This window comes from Anneissia japonica, unplaced genomic scaffold, assembly GCF_011630105.1.
Source record: "Anneissia japonica isolate Jap-2015-1 unplaced genomic scaffold, ASM1163010v1 scaffold7731_len1735946_cov199, whole genome shotgun sequence".
NCBI classification, from domain to species: Eukaryota; Metazoa; Echinodermata; class Crinoidea; order Comatulida; family Comatulidae; genus Anneissia; species Anneissia japonica.
This window is the reverse complement of record NW_022758997.1, coordinates 529,035-544,726: the sequence shown is the minus strand read 5'-3', so window position 1 is coordinate 544,726 and position 15,692 is coordinate 529,035. Positions and strand designations below refer to the sequence as shown.

Sequence of the window (15,692 nt, the reverse complement as noted above, 5' to 3'; positions counted from 1 at the left end):
ATATAATTTTTGTAAAGTTTGATTGACACACCAGAAGGGTCCATTAACCACAGGTCCACTCTACATATGTCATATTTTTATAAGAAGTCAGGAGTGATTGTACTACGTTTTTTTTTTATTAAGATGAGCAGAGTTGTAGTACAAACAATGGAGGATGTAGTGAGCTCTGCTTTCAGACACCATTTGGAGCACAGTGCGGATGCAGCGAGGGCTATGAATTGGTCAACTCAACAATATGTGAAGGTAATAACATTACACTAATCCTTTATTTAAACAAAATATTTGAACAAAGATAAATTTATGTTAAATTTGTTTTGAGCATTATATTTATACTTTTATCATTTTCTGCCTTCCCACCTTAATTACATTCAGTTTTTTCTGTTTGCCTAAGCCAAGACTGTTTATACCTTGTTTCGCTAATTTTTACTTATTTTTTTAAAGGAAAGAAAAACATTTTTTTTCCCAGATATTTATATTTTTTGTTGGGGCTAATGTGCTAATTGGCCTAAAATAAAATTTTATATTTATTTGAAATCACTGTTGCTAAACAAGGTATAAAAACAGTCTCGTCTAACCATTTTTTCTCTGTCTCTCTCTTCCTCCTCTATCTAATTATCTACCTACCTACCTACCTACTCACCCACCCGCCCACCTACCTACCTACCTACCTACCTACCTGTCGTATAGCTATCTATCTCTTCTTTATTTCTTTTCCTCTAGTTATGTGTGTAGTTATCATGTCCATCTGTCTACATTTTATTTTCTTTCTGGCAAAAAAACTGCTGTATGTCCATATATAGTCATGAAGTGTCTATATATGGTCATGATGTGATGTCATCAATACCATACATAAGGGGGTTACAGAGCTTAACAATATATTTATTTTCCATTTATTTATGTATCTTCCTATTGTTTATGTATTTATATACTTATTTCTAGATATTGACGAGTGTATGCCTCTTGGTCATTGTAGCCAGAATTGTACCAACTACAAGGGGTCTTTTGACTGCCAGTGTGAAAGTACATACATCCTGAACCCAGATGGACGAACATGCAAGGCTCAAAGTATGTGGTAAAATAAAGAAAATCAACTTAAATGATATTAATGATTTGGCAAAATAATAAAATGTATTAAGCAATGGATATCATTTATGAATTGTTTTTGATTCACAATGAAAAATTTGATCGTTACAAGAGCATTCCTCTTATATGCAGCAGGCTTCTGAAACCAATGTTTTACATATTGTTTAATATTCTCTGTTGGTTTATTTCTAGATTCATCTGATGCATATCTGATAATCTCCAATCGTAATCAACTTATTAGAATGAACATACATCAAGACACTGCTGGAGTTATTGTTAATGATCAAACCAACATCGTTGCCACAGACTTTGATTATCAGACAGCAAGACTCTATTACACAGATAGTGATGTTTCTAAGATTTTCAGTTGTAATCTTGATGGTTCTGATCCCACAGTCGTAAGATTTTTTTGATGTTTATTTTATAATAGATAATCTAGGTATGTCAATAAAGCTGTTGCTGACTGTATTATGCATAGTTGGGTTAGGGTAGGGGTGTGTGGGTTGCAAGGACGTCAGTGGAGTAACCTATTTCAGGTTGTATTAGGTTAATTGGGGTAGGAGTATGCCTGTTATTAGGACGCGACATCCCTACCCTCGATGCATAGTTTGGTTGGGGTAGGCTTATGTGGGTCACTAGAACCTCAGTGTAGTAACCTATTTCAGGTTGTATTAGGTCAATTGGGGTAGGAGTATGCTGGTTATTAGGGCCTGACATCCCTACCGCCCACTTCCTAATTTAACTGCTACACACCTGACCCCAACCTACGTGTGACAACAACCTCAAATGGTATTTGCATGAGACCATACAGATACCTCTCGATGCATAGTTTGGTTATTATTTTATTTTATTTTTATTCTTTCTTTATACTGAATATACACTATCAATACATAGTACTGGTTTCCAAAGTGGTTTAGTTCTTAACTACAAAATTTTAAAAGCAGATATATTCACAGGGTTAGGGTAGGGTTATGTGGGTCACTATGACCTCAGTGGCATAACTTACCTCGAGTTGCAATAGTTCAATTGGTATAGGACGAGGAGTATGCTGGTTACTAGGAACTTTGTGAAGTGGCATTCCTACATCTAGATGCATAGTTTGGTTATGATAGGGGTATGTGGGTCACTTGCACCTCAGTTGACTAACATCCATAGTTTGGTTAGGATAGCAGTATGCATGTCATCGTTATTGTAGTTAAGTCCCTACCCCTGGATGCATAGTTTACGGTGTGCTGGTCACTTGGCATTCGTGGCGTGACGCCACAATCCCAATAGCATAGTATTTTTTCTCATGTATTTATGTTAAGTGAGTATTGGCCTTTAATGACACATCTAGCAATAAAAGTAAATACATGTCATCATTTTAGATTAGCTGACATTTTCATTCTTGTTTGCAAGATAGTACTGATAGTAATAAATTTTGATCATAAAAATTTTTAAAAACACCCACAGACATATTAAAATAAATTTTTTTTTTTTTAGTTTTTAGAGGCTGGTATGTTTCTTACGGAAGGAATTGCTGTGGATTGGATTGGGCGCAATATTTATTGGTTAGATTATTCATTAAGGGTTATGGAGGTCGCTCGTCTTGATGGGCAGCATCGTGCTATCCTTATAAGCACAAACTTAACAAACCCACGTGGAATTGCTCTTGACCCTCGACCCCCGTAAGTAGATCACCAAGGGTAAAGTATAATCATTGATTCTAAAATCACTATTTTTCATATTGTTTACTTACCTGGCGGTGTAATATAAAGAGCTCTGGAAGGCTTGTGTTTTTTGCTAATACTAATCATGTCTTTATGTGCTCAGATAGGATATTACACACCAAAGGTCCCAAAAGATAGAAGAAGTCCCTTTTGAAAGATCGTTAAATGAACTTCTTTCATTTTATTTGGCAGCATGGTGATACCCATCGGTGCTGAGACAATTATAGATATAATAATAATAATAATAAAGTATTGGTAGTAAAAACATGCATGTACTGTATTATGAATTTGCGGGAGGTAGGTTATTTTCCGGAAGATTCTTGCTTGAGTGCAGGCCCAACTTGCGGAAGACTTGTGACCTCTGAAACACTCATATATCACAAGTGATGGGAGACTGCATCATCGTCAAATTGGCTGATTGATAATAGTTCAATATTAAAAAGTCTGTTAAACAAGGCCGGATTAAAGGGCTGTGGGGCCTGGGGTTGTAATTGCAAGTGGGCCTAAATACTCTGTGGCTAAAACATAAACCAGGTTTTCGGGGATTTTCCTGGGGTTGTGGGCCTATTTTTCCCCATTAGGAGCCTGTGGGCTCGGGGCTGCTGCCCCAAAATCCCTTATGTTAATCTGGCCCTGCTGTTAAACATTGAAAACTGAGGTGTTTTTTTTTTTTTTTCTTTTCTTTTTTTTAAAATCTATGTCAGATTTGAAGTTGATATACTATATGAACATTTTTGTGGGGGTAGTGGGATTTTTTTCAGGTTTTAAGAGACACAGAAAACTCTAATAACAATGATACAAATGAAATTGTTTTGTAGATTCCGTTATATATTTTGGACTGACTGGGGTACTAATCCACGCATAGAACGTATGGCGATGGACGGTACAGAACGTATACAAATAGTGACAGACAAACTCTACTGGCCTAATGCCATCACGATTGACTATCCAAACTCAAGGATCTACTTTGCAGACAGCAGATTGGATTTTATCGACTACTGCGATTATGATGGAAATGGACGAAAACAGTTACTTGTCAGCACCCAGGTATGTCCGCTTTCTAAATTTTGCTCAGTACGACTAAAGCCTGCCACAAGTTGTTGGCAACAGCATGCCGTATGATGGGTCATTATCAATGACTATAATAGTGAGACTGTAAAGGTGCATTCACACCAAATCCAAATTTTCGGAATTGAAAGTTTAGCAAACAGATCAGAAAGTCAGATCTGTATATAAGAATAGGAATGCTGGAAATGCAGCTCAAATTTCGGTTCAGATCCAAGTATATGAAATGGTTTTTATTATGTATCTAATGTTCTATTTAATAGATTGTTAATGATTGTTGTTTTTATATTAATTTATTTTAAGCTCTCAGACACAACAGAAGAGGTAAAAAGAATATTTTGATATTGCTTTTGCAATGCTATCTTGCTAAATTGTTACTTTTGAATTGTTACAGAATTTTTTACTGTTACTGTTGCTAGGTTTATATGGTTAATAGGCTGTTGTTGGCATGGTGATTTTTGGTGTTTTTTGTTTCTTTGTTTGTTTATTATTTATTGCCCTCATTATTATAATATCAAAAAAAAAAAGAAATGAGAGCAAGAGGATAACCCTATAAGCTCTATGAGCTTGTTTCCATAGGGGTCCTCGACCAATAAAAAGAGAAGCAAATATAAAAAAAAAAAAAAAATATGTTTCAATTGCTCTTGTTGCTATTTGGTTATTGTTCTTGTTGCTATTTGGTTATTGTTCTTGTTGCTATTTGGTTACTATGGTTTTGCCTGGTTACTATGTGTTGCTGCTGTTATATTATTTTGAAACCTTTTGCATAGCTAGCTACTCAGTGGCGTATCTAGGAATCTTGAAATGGGAGTGCTGATGGGGCCCTGTGCACCCCCCTAAATACGCCACTGTAGCTACTGAAATAGAAATTGTGGCAAAGACAAGCCAAACCAATCACTTGTTGCAAATTGTTTCAGAGAAAATGGCAAAAACATGCTGAAATGTCAAATTTTTTTAAAAATCTATTTTATTTCACTAAACTAACTTTTATATATCTATACATCATGCTATGCTGTTATTTTCTTCATTTTCAATGTTAAAACAACACTTTCTAAAGATTTAATGATAGTTTCTGCATGAGAAATGCCCGAAATCTTACACTTTGAAGGCTGATTTCTCATATATTGTTCTTTAAAAAGCTGTATGTTTAAACGCTCCTAACTTCATAAGGAAATCTCGGATTTGAATAATTTTTTTTACCATTTTATAGCTCACATTTTACCTTTAAACTCTGTGTTAATAACTCAAAAATCGAATTATGCGACGAGTGACTGGTTCGACTTGTCTTTGCCACGGTTAGTGAAATTAGAGAAAATTAGTTCATTTATGTTATTATCAGATATGTTGTGGTTTTCTTAAGTGAATGTTTTTTTTCTAGTTACAGCTGAATTTGTACAAACATTATATAGTCACGATGAGTCTATATATGGTCATGATGTGATGTTATCATGACCATATTTAGCTATCTCACATTTTTTTGTCAAATAAAATTTGATAGTCTGGATAGGGTTTAACTCAATGTAGTCTAAATTCGACTAACTTAAACCAGTCAAAGCTGTAGCCAATGGTCAGTGAGACAGCCTTGTATCAGTTGTTGACTAAAGCTTTGTTTCCATACAATCGCTACATACTACCGCCGACAGCTTTCGGCTGATTGGTCGGTCGGTCGAATTTGGGAGCCTTCCCGATTTCATCGGGGACTGCTACGAAGTACTACAATTGCACCGAAAAAAACTCTAGTGACAGTGTAGCGATTTTCACCAGGCTTAATGATAATTGACCAGTGGTAGAATTCAGGGACTCAACTAGAGGGATGTCTGTATAGAAAGTAAATTTTACAGATGGAGAGTACAACCTCAGCCCCATGGTGTCTGCGGTGCTTTTTAGATTGAAAAATGTAAACTGTATACACAGTTTGCCCTACAATTCAAAAAGCAAGACCACTTTGCCTACCTACAATCAATCTTTAAACACAAAGCTATCCATCTATTTGAAGACCGAACCCCACAATTTTAGGTCCCACAGTTGGTCTTGAATTTGAGGCCGAACTGTGTTATTTAAAGATGTAATAAAGTTTCATCTAACACCTGCCATTACTTAAATTTGACTGATTACTATGATTGACACCGTACTACAGCCTGCACATAATAATAATAATAATTATTATTATTATTAGTTTTATATAAGATTTTGCAAGAACATTAATTTTAATTTTGATGCTTATTGTTTTACTGTTACTTGTGCTTCCTATGTTAGTGCATTTAAATATTACTAATCTAATTCTAAATTCTGTATTCAGATTCTAAAAGTTTCTTGACTGTTAACAAATGTATACCAGATGGATGTTTAATTATATTGCCTTTTTTTCAAATTCTAAATCCAATAATTCTGTTTGAAAACCTGCTGTACACTTTGGAATTCAGCTACAAGCTTTACAAAGAAACTGCCTAGCAAAATCTGCTTATGTAACATTTTCAATGCAAATTTTGCCTTCTAAAGCTCAGAAAATGACTTGCATGGTGGATATTTAAATAATGCTCTGTAATTCTCTAAGTATTTCTTTGGAGTTTCTGAAATCCTGTCCGACCATCCAGGGAATTGAATTGTACTTTCTTGTCTCGACAATAAAAAAGAAAGAATAAGAATAATGCATTGGTCCTGTGTGCTTAATGTGCATGAACAAAATTGGTACACTGTTCAAAGATTGGGGGGGGGAGGGGGAAAGAGGATTGTCCCTGGTCTACTGACTATGATTGACACCGTACTGCAGCCTGCACAGTTCCCCAGGCATCTAGTCATATTTCATTGTTCAACATCGAGGACCATACACAGAATTTTATCCGAGTTGTTTCTTTGAAAATATTGTGTTTCTAACATTATTTTGCCAATTCTTTTTACTTTTTATTTTATATTAACTAATATTTAACCATTTTCTTTCATTTATATTTTTCTTTTTGCATTAACACGTCTGAATTTTAGCATTTGCGACACATTCATTCACTTACGTTGTTTGAAGATTACTTGTATTGGACTGATCGCCTAAACAATGAAGTTTTACAAGTTCACAAATTTAATAGTTCCGATGTTCGGCCGACTCTTACCGGTCTAAGAATGCCTCTTGACATCCACGCCTACCATTCTGTTCGGCAACCAATGGGTACGTTTTAGTGACACATAGTTCATAAGAGCAAAAACCATATACTTTAGTCTATTTAGTCAGTACATATCACAGATTAACTACAGTAATCCTAATGTTCTCTCCAAAACTAACAACCTTAAAAAATAAACCATCCATTCCCAGGCCCATAACCATGATTTATTTAGAGAGGGAGGGGAGGTTTTCTATGAGAGGCAAAGGATCCAGAGTATATTTAGGTGCCATTGTGGAATCCAGGGAAAGAATCTTGGTCTAGGGTTTACTCAAAAATGGGTTCAGCCAAATCACAGAAACACCTTGGTTATGAGCCTGAGCCCAGGGCACTGTGTAAGTATACTCTACATTATGAAAAGGGTGTGTGTGGTATAGGTTGTTCTTATACTGGGCACTGGGATGGATGATCCTGTGTTTTTTTTAGGGGTGTTTTTGGAGACAATATTAGCATATATCTGTTTATCTAGGTAAGTATCTTACTCATGATTACCAACATCACTGTTGATTTTTGTCATTTAAAATAATTTATTAACCTAATTTTATTGCACATTATTAATACATAACTTTTTTATGTTTTCTTTTTAATATAATCTGAATGCATCAAAATTATATCATAATTAATGTATTTGGTGGTTTGTCTGCCACTTTAATGATTATTTTTATGAGTATGTTTTTTTTTTTTCAAGTTTTTTACTTCAATTCAAAATGTCCCATGCAAAATACCCAAAAATGAAAACAATAATTTTTTAAATTAACTTACTCATTTTGAAGTATGATAAAAGTCATGAACTTAAATATTAGAAATTAGTGTATTCAAAAAAGTTTACCCATAATTTTTATAGCGAAAATTGATGATGAGAGTATTGATCTCTTTACTATCGTCCAAGATAAGAATGTTTATTAATGAAAATTCTGTTGTATTATTATTATTTTATTATGCTTATATTTAGTATATTTATATCACAACTACATAAGTCATGTTAATGTATTTTTTGTTACTGATTGGTTGATTAAATAACAGATTGAATGATAGAGAACTTAAGTGATATAACATCATGCCCATATATGGAGTGATATGACATCATAACTACATGTATTGGCAAATCACAATTCTTGTTGTCTCGCATAAAACATAACAGTGTGGAGATGGTCATTACCGTTACCATTAAAGGCATTAACATTGACCTAGTCTTGTTTATAGTACTCAGTATAATAGTCTATATATTATTTTATGTACTTTGTATCATTTCAAGCCAGATTGATTCATTAATTTAATGTTACAAGTATCTCTGTTGGTTTGTTAACATGCCAATGACAAATATAAATCTTTTGTTGTTATATTTATCTATGATTTTCCTTTGTCTTGAATTTGTTTTTGTATTTTCTTGGCATAATATATTATTTAAGAAAACTAAATTTCAATTTGGATCTTTGGTAAGTAAATATTCTCATCATGTGATTTACATATTTTGTTTCAATATACATTATTTATAGTTTTTATCCCTGTTGAACAAAATCTTTTTCAGCCCCTAACCCATGTGCTGACAATCCATGTTCATTCATATGTGTGTTGGCCAGAAACGATAATGGTTACACCTGTCTCTGCCCACCTGGATTGAAACTTCAGAGTGACAGCTTAACCTGTGGAAGTGAGTAAAAGCTGAAATCATTAATATGGCTTGATGATTGGCTTTATAATAATTAACCAAATTTTTTTCAGGATTACGAACATCTTTATCATCATTTGTCATTTATCATTCATCATTCTGATTATCATTATCGTCATTTTCATCATAATATTTACATTCACCTTTATTTTCTTCTTCGTCTTTGTTATGTTTCTTGAACACTGATTGTAAAGATGACAACGTCAAACGTATATAAACAACGATAACAATGAGTTTATTAAACTTCAAAATCACACGTTTCCATGGGTGCAAGTCATGCTCTACAACACGCCCTCTATAGCATACTAATCTAACAGTCTTCATCACCAACTCCACCACCACTGTCACCACAATCACCTCAACATCATCATCATCATCCCCCTCCTCTTTATCAACATCCTCATCATTATCGCCTTTCTCATCAGTGCTATAAGCTATTTCGTATATCACCAACGCTCAGCATAGGTTTATGTTGATTGACTATGAAATGACTTATTCATCATCATCATCGTCATTATCATCATCATCATCATCTCAATATTTTGTTATACTCATCATTATTAACTTATACATCTCAAGCACTTGATTTTCAAAACTGATTTCATCAAAGTATATTTTACAACAATCATTAACATTTAAAAAAAATTCATCCATGATATGCTTGAGTCATTTTTTCTTCTATACAGTGGGTGATCCATTCTTGTTGCTGGCATTGGGTTTATATGTCGATGGAATTAGTCTGGATCCCACGGATAAAACCTACACGTCCATCATTCCAGTTTTGGGAGCCTCAAATGCAGTTGACGTTGATTTTGATGTAGAAAAGGGCTATCTGTATTGGGTTGATCAAAGGGACAGTGATGGTAATGGTTTGGTAAGTTAAATGTATAGTTCTCTGTGCCATAAATAGTGTAAATGCTCAAAGAAATGGCTCACTTGGAAAGCACTACTCTTATTTTGACACCACAATAATTTGGAATAAGCTGCTCTGAAATCTGCAAAATTATGCTAGTATAATTTAATAGCCATAGGATGTGCCTCCTTATCAAATAGAGATATACTGTTGTATTTCTACAGTCAACCTTAGCTAAGTCTAATACTAAGTAGCTGTGATAAATCGTTTGGTTTTTTTTTTAAGTCAGCAATGTATAGGTATTTGTTATTGTCATTCTTTTGCAGAATGTTCCATTTAATAGTTTGGAAAAGATTTACTACACTAGTAATTTTGAAATGTTCAATATTTAACAAAACAATGACAAATGTTCGACTTGGGTGAGGTTGAGTGGGTAAATAATAATTGAAAATTGATGTATGTCTCCACCCCCTCACATGAAAAGCAGCAACTCATCTTTTTAAACAAGATGTAAGTTTTATTTATTAACTGGTATGTTGTCTTAATGTGAGCTATGTTCCTGCCTAACTTTAATGTTGGCTACAGTACCATGAAACCATGAAAGTAGATACTAGGTTTTGAGTTGACAATGAATTTCTAGCTTTTGCCTTCATAGCTAAGTCTGGGTGTATCTCTTAAGTTGAGTCAACTATGTAGAAGTATTTTGCACTATGTTTCGAAATGCGTTTTACCATAGCAGTCTCGCAAAGCTCAGAAGTGCTTAGACGACCCAAAGCGACCCAAATTTGGGTCGCAACCCATAGTTTGAAAAGTGACTTACAGTTTGAGAGGCAGAGATTTATGGCATTATCATTAAAAAATATAGTATACTGTCCGTGTTTTAGCTAAAAATATTGAAAAAATAAAAGTTACTTTATCAGTTGCTTACTTTTTAGTATGCAGTTCGCCCTCCAAGACCACCTTTGGGACCTGAAAATTTGTGATGTTTTCAAGGTTAATATAATGACGATTGTTATTTGGTATTTTGAAAAAGATGAATTGGAGGGGTCTCGGAATTTGAGTGTTCTTGAATTGGAGGATGCATTGTAGTTAAGTAAAGTAAGCTCAGATTTGGTACTGAAAACGTAGTATCTTATAGTTAACTTACTTTATCATCATTATTGAGCTGTTAAATGTTGTAATTTAATTTTGATTTTCAGGATTTTCCAAATGTTATAGCCAACAGTAAATCGTAAATTAATTAATTGTTAGATATATTTTTCTGCAAGTACACACACATATGACAAAGATTTTTCTTTATACCAGGGCGTTATAAAACGTACCCTGATCACAGGTGAGAATTCGACCACGGTATCACCTTCAGCCTATGTTGGATCACCATCTTCAATTGCCATTGACTGGCTTGCAGACAACATGTATTGGGGAAATCCAACTATGCATACAATTGAGGTGATGCGGTTGTATGAGGATGTTGCGTATCGTAAAGTTATCCTCTCCAGCAAAGGAGGGAACGTTGACAATCCAGTATCCATGTGTGTTAATCCTAATAACGGGTAAGAAGAATCTTAATTGACATGATCTATTTTGTTAATGTACCTAGATATATAAACTGTTGCCATTGTTTCTGTAGTCTATTTTGTGAATACTTCCCAAGGGTATTCCCAAGTTTCCAGGAATACCCTGAAATCAACGACTTGGGACCCCTGCTTACCTTGATAAACCGGATTGTCCTTGTTCCTTTATAAGAACACCTCACGAATAGAACCATTCATCCCAGGCCAACACATGCCCTCATTGTTCCCTTAACCAGAAAATTCTCTGAAAATAATAAAACCATTCCTTCTTATGCACCAGATGTCCATGATAATTACCACTTTCACCCTCATTTCTTTTTGCTTGATAATTTAAATCATGCATTTAAAAGGGCCAGTTTATTTGCATATATTTTTATTTTTTATTATTTATTTCACTCTGGCCCTTATAAGCCGGAGTGCCCATCTCTCTTTCCTTGGCATTTGGGGCAGAGTATGCAAGGCTTTGGGGTGTTTGCCACTTCCCCTACAGTCTTTTTTACCTCCCCAGCATATGCCGGTACCCATTTGTAGAGCGAGACAAACATATATATACCCCGTGTATGTGTATATTTTCATAATGATATTGTGAATTTGGATTGTTTGTAGCCGTGTACTGTTTTTTAAGTGTTTTTAAAACAAAATAAATAAAGTGTCTTGCCAAGAACACAAGCGACTTGCACAGCGAGGTTTGCAACACCCCCCCCCCCCAACACCTCAAGGTTGAGTCTGAGCCACAAACGTTGCGCCAACTGCATTATTTCAAGAACACAAGCGACTTGCACAGCGAGGTTTGCAACACCCCCCCCCCCCAACACCTCAAGGTTGAGTCTGAGCCACAAACGTTGCGCCAACTGCATTATTTCATAATTTATTTTACTCAGAGACTGGTAAAAGCAATAGTTTAAACGTCTAACTACATCCTGTCTTTTTTGTAGAAAATTATACTGGGCAGATAATGGTGCAATCTCCAAGATAATGGGCGTTGTGAGAGATGGTAGCAACCCTCAGGTTGTGACAACTCAAAATGTACAGAATATTTTCTATATCACTATAGATGTTTCATCTCAGACACTATATTGGACACTAAGCACTGGATCTGTGAGTTTACTCATTTACTTTTTCCATATATGTACAGTATATTTAGAAGTATTATATAAGTATAATCATATATTCATTTTGAATTGTATTTTTGTAAACTTGTTTTTTTTTTCCTGTAAGAACACCAACAGCCATAAATAAATTGGAAACTTTAGAAAAAATGCCATTTTTTATTTTACTTATCAAAAGAAAAGATATTTTTAAAAATCATATTGGCATAGGTATGTAGGCACACATAATAACATAAACATATTTAATCTGTTTTTCCTGTTTGCACAGATATGGAAAAGTAATGTGGATGGAAGTAATCAGACACCAGTTCGTAGTGATCTTTTAAATCCACGCGGAATTGCTGTCTACCAGAACTATATATATTATGCTGGTAAACTACATTTTTTAACTATTTAATTTATATAGAATAACAATGGGCATAACTATCTATTCTTATTTTAGTTAGTACTTCCATCCTCTATCTTACAGTGCTTGTACGCTTCCTACAATTTTAAATTTACTGCTTGTACCCTGTCCTGTATCTGATGGCCCTGTCACACCTTGACGATTTAGTCAGCGTATGCCAACGTATCAAAATTTCTCTAAAACGCTAGCATATGCTGAAATATCGATGTCTTTTTTCAATTTTCGGCGCATACATAGCGTATTCATAACATATTGGACATATACATAACGTATTAGTAAGTTATGTAAAACGTTTTCGTAACTTACAGAAAACGTATACCAACGAATGCTTAGCGTGTTGCTGACGTTCACAACTTATGCCCAACGATAGTCTACCTTATGCACAGCGCGGCAGTGTATCTCCGACAATCATGGGACATAGCCTATAAAAAATGTTACATATAAGTTTAAAGCACATTACTCATAGGTTAGAACGTTTTGGGTACGCTAGAAATTATCTCTAACTACTACCCACGTATGTGGAACGTACAAGCCTTACGCTGGCATACGTTACATTAACAAGTTTTATATTTTCGCCGTATTAGGACGTATACCAGCATGCTTCAGCGTGCTCTTAACTTATACGAAACTTACCAAAAACTTATTCGACGTACGCCAGCATATTCGCCAATTTTTTTATACGTCGAATTGCGCTGGCTAAATCGTCAAGGTGTGACAGGGCCATTAGCTCCATTGTTTGTATGCCATCCTCTACATTCTTTACTTATTGGTTTCTATGCTGTAAAGCAATAGGAACCTTTTGCAGTTGTTCATGCATGTGTGTCTATACATCTGTGACGCTGACATCATCAAATTCGTTGAAAGTTTGTAAACAAGCAAACATGAATTTCCAAACACCTGCTGGTTATGAATTTTTACATACTGTACATATAGTATTTATTCATTATGTAATTGTGCCATTGCTTGAAAACATTTTTATTAAAACATAAATATTAAAACAATACTGGAAAGCATTTTTACCCCTCTCCACCAAAGATTTGGTATAATCTAGGGCTATATGATACAGTGGATTATTGTTTATTGTTGGATTGTCAATGAATGACTATTTGATAGAAACCAGATCTTGCCTGAATCTCTGCAAATGATAATTGGACTGTAGGAAATATACCAGAAATGCCAGGATTATCGCTTTGGATTAGAGAACAGTAAAAAGACCCTAAGATTTCTACCTGAATTAAGAGGTCTGGTACTTCACTTATCCAAGTATGTTACGCGATATAAATGCATAATATTTATCCATTGCTAGTATCCCTGATATGTATGTCATTTGATTTTGCTTTCTCAAAAGATGATAATTATGAGAAAATAGAGAGACTGTCAGTAACGAATCCAACCGATGCAGAAGTCATGCGAAGGAATGTGGTAGGAATACGTGGAATGCGTGTGTACACGCGAGAAGGGCAGACCAACAACCCGTGCGGAAACAACAATGGGGGCTGTGAGCAGTTATGTTTGATTACAGGTGTCAGTTCCAAAGTCTGTGCCTGTGAAACTGGCTCCATTTTGAATAATGATGGAACGACATGCAAAAGTTTGTATTTTTTAAAAAATTTAGTATATGTTGTCATATTGCTCTTAATTTATAAAAATATTTTTTTAAAAATATGTTTTAATCATTATTTCGTATTAGTGGTGCAAGAAATGGTGATTCTATATTCTCAACACTGCTCCATCTTAATAAATTTATTCCTGAAGATGAATGAATATAGTTTGAACATTAGATTATCCTAGTGGTTTGTATCACTTTCTTCAGAGTTTCATACCCTCTAATAATTTGTGTATGAATTTTTTCCTCTTCTCATCTTATATCTTCTTTAGACATGTCAAACTTGGTAATAGTTTCTGAGGTCAGTTACCTGAGGGGATTTAGCCTTGATCTCGGCATCCATGACGATGCCATGACCCCCATCACAACAGGAGGTAAGATGGGTTTATACTTTTTTCACTGAAAGATTTGAATTGATTTATTAACTTCCAAATTGCAAATTAAAATTAGAAAACATTTTTATAGTCAGATAAATAAATTTCTTTCCAATATTCTTTGCATAATTTTGTTGCCAGACAACTTTTTAGTTGTCAGCAGCCTTGCAGACAAAATTAAAGAGCATAAATCTGGCTTAAAGTTAAATTACAATAAGGTGTGCCTTTTTGTTCCCATATTTACAGATTCCAGTGATTTTGGTGAGATAGATGTTCATGTTGCCAGTGGTTACATGTACTACATTGACAGCTACTCAAAAATCAACAGGGTGAGGCTGGATGGTAGCACTCCAGAAACTATCATTGATGACTCAAGCTTTCAACACGGCTTTGGAGGACTAGCTGTTGATTGGCAAGCGGGTCAGTAAAGCTCTGTGCTCACTAACAAATTGTTGTATGCCCATATATAGTCATGATGTTCCTATATATGGTCAGGATGTGATGTCATCATGAATATATTTAGGCATGTGGCATGTTTTTGTTATAATGAAATATGATAGTCTGGACAAGACTTAAATCTGTGTTGCATCTATAGCAGAACCTGCCCAAGAACCAATGAACATCATTTTAGGTATCGGCAAGCATGTTTAGATCTAGTGAGTCCTACCTTGCAAGCAGTGGCAAGGATTTTCCCTGACGGAGGAGCCAAATGTCTGCCGATTTCCTTAAAGATAGCATAAGTAGGCTGGACGAGGGCAACCCCGAACCCCTCAGAGGGGGTCTGGAGGGAGAAGCTCCTAGATATACTGACATTCTAGGAATTTAATAGACTGGTTTAATTGATTTTAAAGTCCCAAATTCTCTAAAAATTACATAGATTTCTTTTTTTTCACCAACCCTACCCTCCCCCCCCCCCCAGAAAACCCCACATTTCAGGTCACAAAAGTTGCCTCAAATTCGGAGGGGCCAACTGTGTTGAAGATTGTTAGCTCATACTTTGAAAAAGTGGTATTGAATTAGAGGAGTCTCAGAAAACGGAGTTTTGGGGAAGGTGGTTTGGCTTAGTGGTTTCCATTCTGGTTATTGAACTTGTGG

General features: G+C 35.0%; 1 protein-coding gene across 1 annotated transcript in view; it reads left to right on the top strand.

Annotated features, from left to right (window-relative positions):
* Positions 1-15,692, top strand: part of LOC117125478 (low-density lipoprotein receptor-related protein 2-like) — a 136,419-nt gene that overhangs the window by 44,062 nt on the left and 76,665 nt on the right. The window contains exons 27-41 of the mRNA XM_033271972.1: positions 124-243; positions 940-1,065; positions 1,276-1,481; positions 2,566-2,750; positions 3,611-3,839; positions 4,161-4,181; positions 6,837-7,014; positions 8,535-8,657; positions 9,362-9,549; positions 10,834-11,081; positions 12,038-12,200; positions 12,480-12,582; positions 13,966-14,208; positions 14,496-14,597; positions 14,844-15,017. Coding sequence (XP_033127863.1) covers positions 124-243; positions 940-1,065; positions 1,276-1,481; positions 2,566-2,750; positions 3,611-3,839; positions 4,161-4,181; positions 6,837-7,014; positions 8,535-8,657; positions 9,362-9,549; positions 10,834-11,081; positions 12,038-12,200; positions 12,480-12,582; positions 13,966-14,208; positions 14,496-14,597; positions 14,844-15,017 — 2,409 coding nt within the window. The remainder of the gene's footprint in view (positions 1-123; positions 244-939; positions 1,066-1,275; positions 1,482-2,565; positions 2,751-3,610; positions 3,840-4,160; positions 4,182-6,836; positions 7,015-8,534; positions 8,658-9,361; positions 9,550-10,833; positions 11,082-12,037; positions 12,201-12,479; positions 12,583-13,965; positions 14,209-14,495; positions 14,598-14,843; positions 15,018-15,692) is intronic.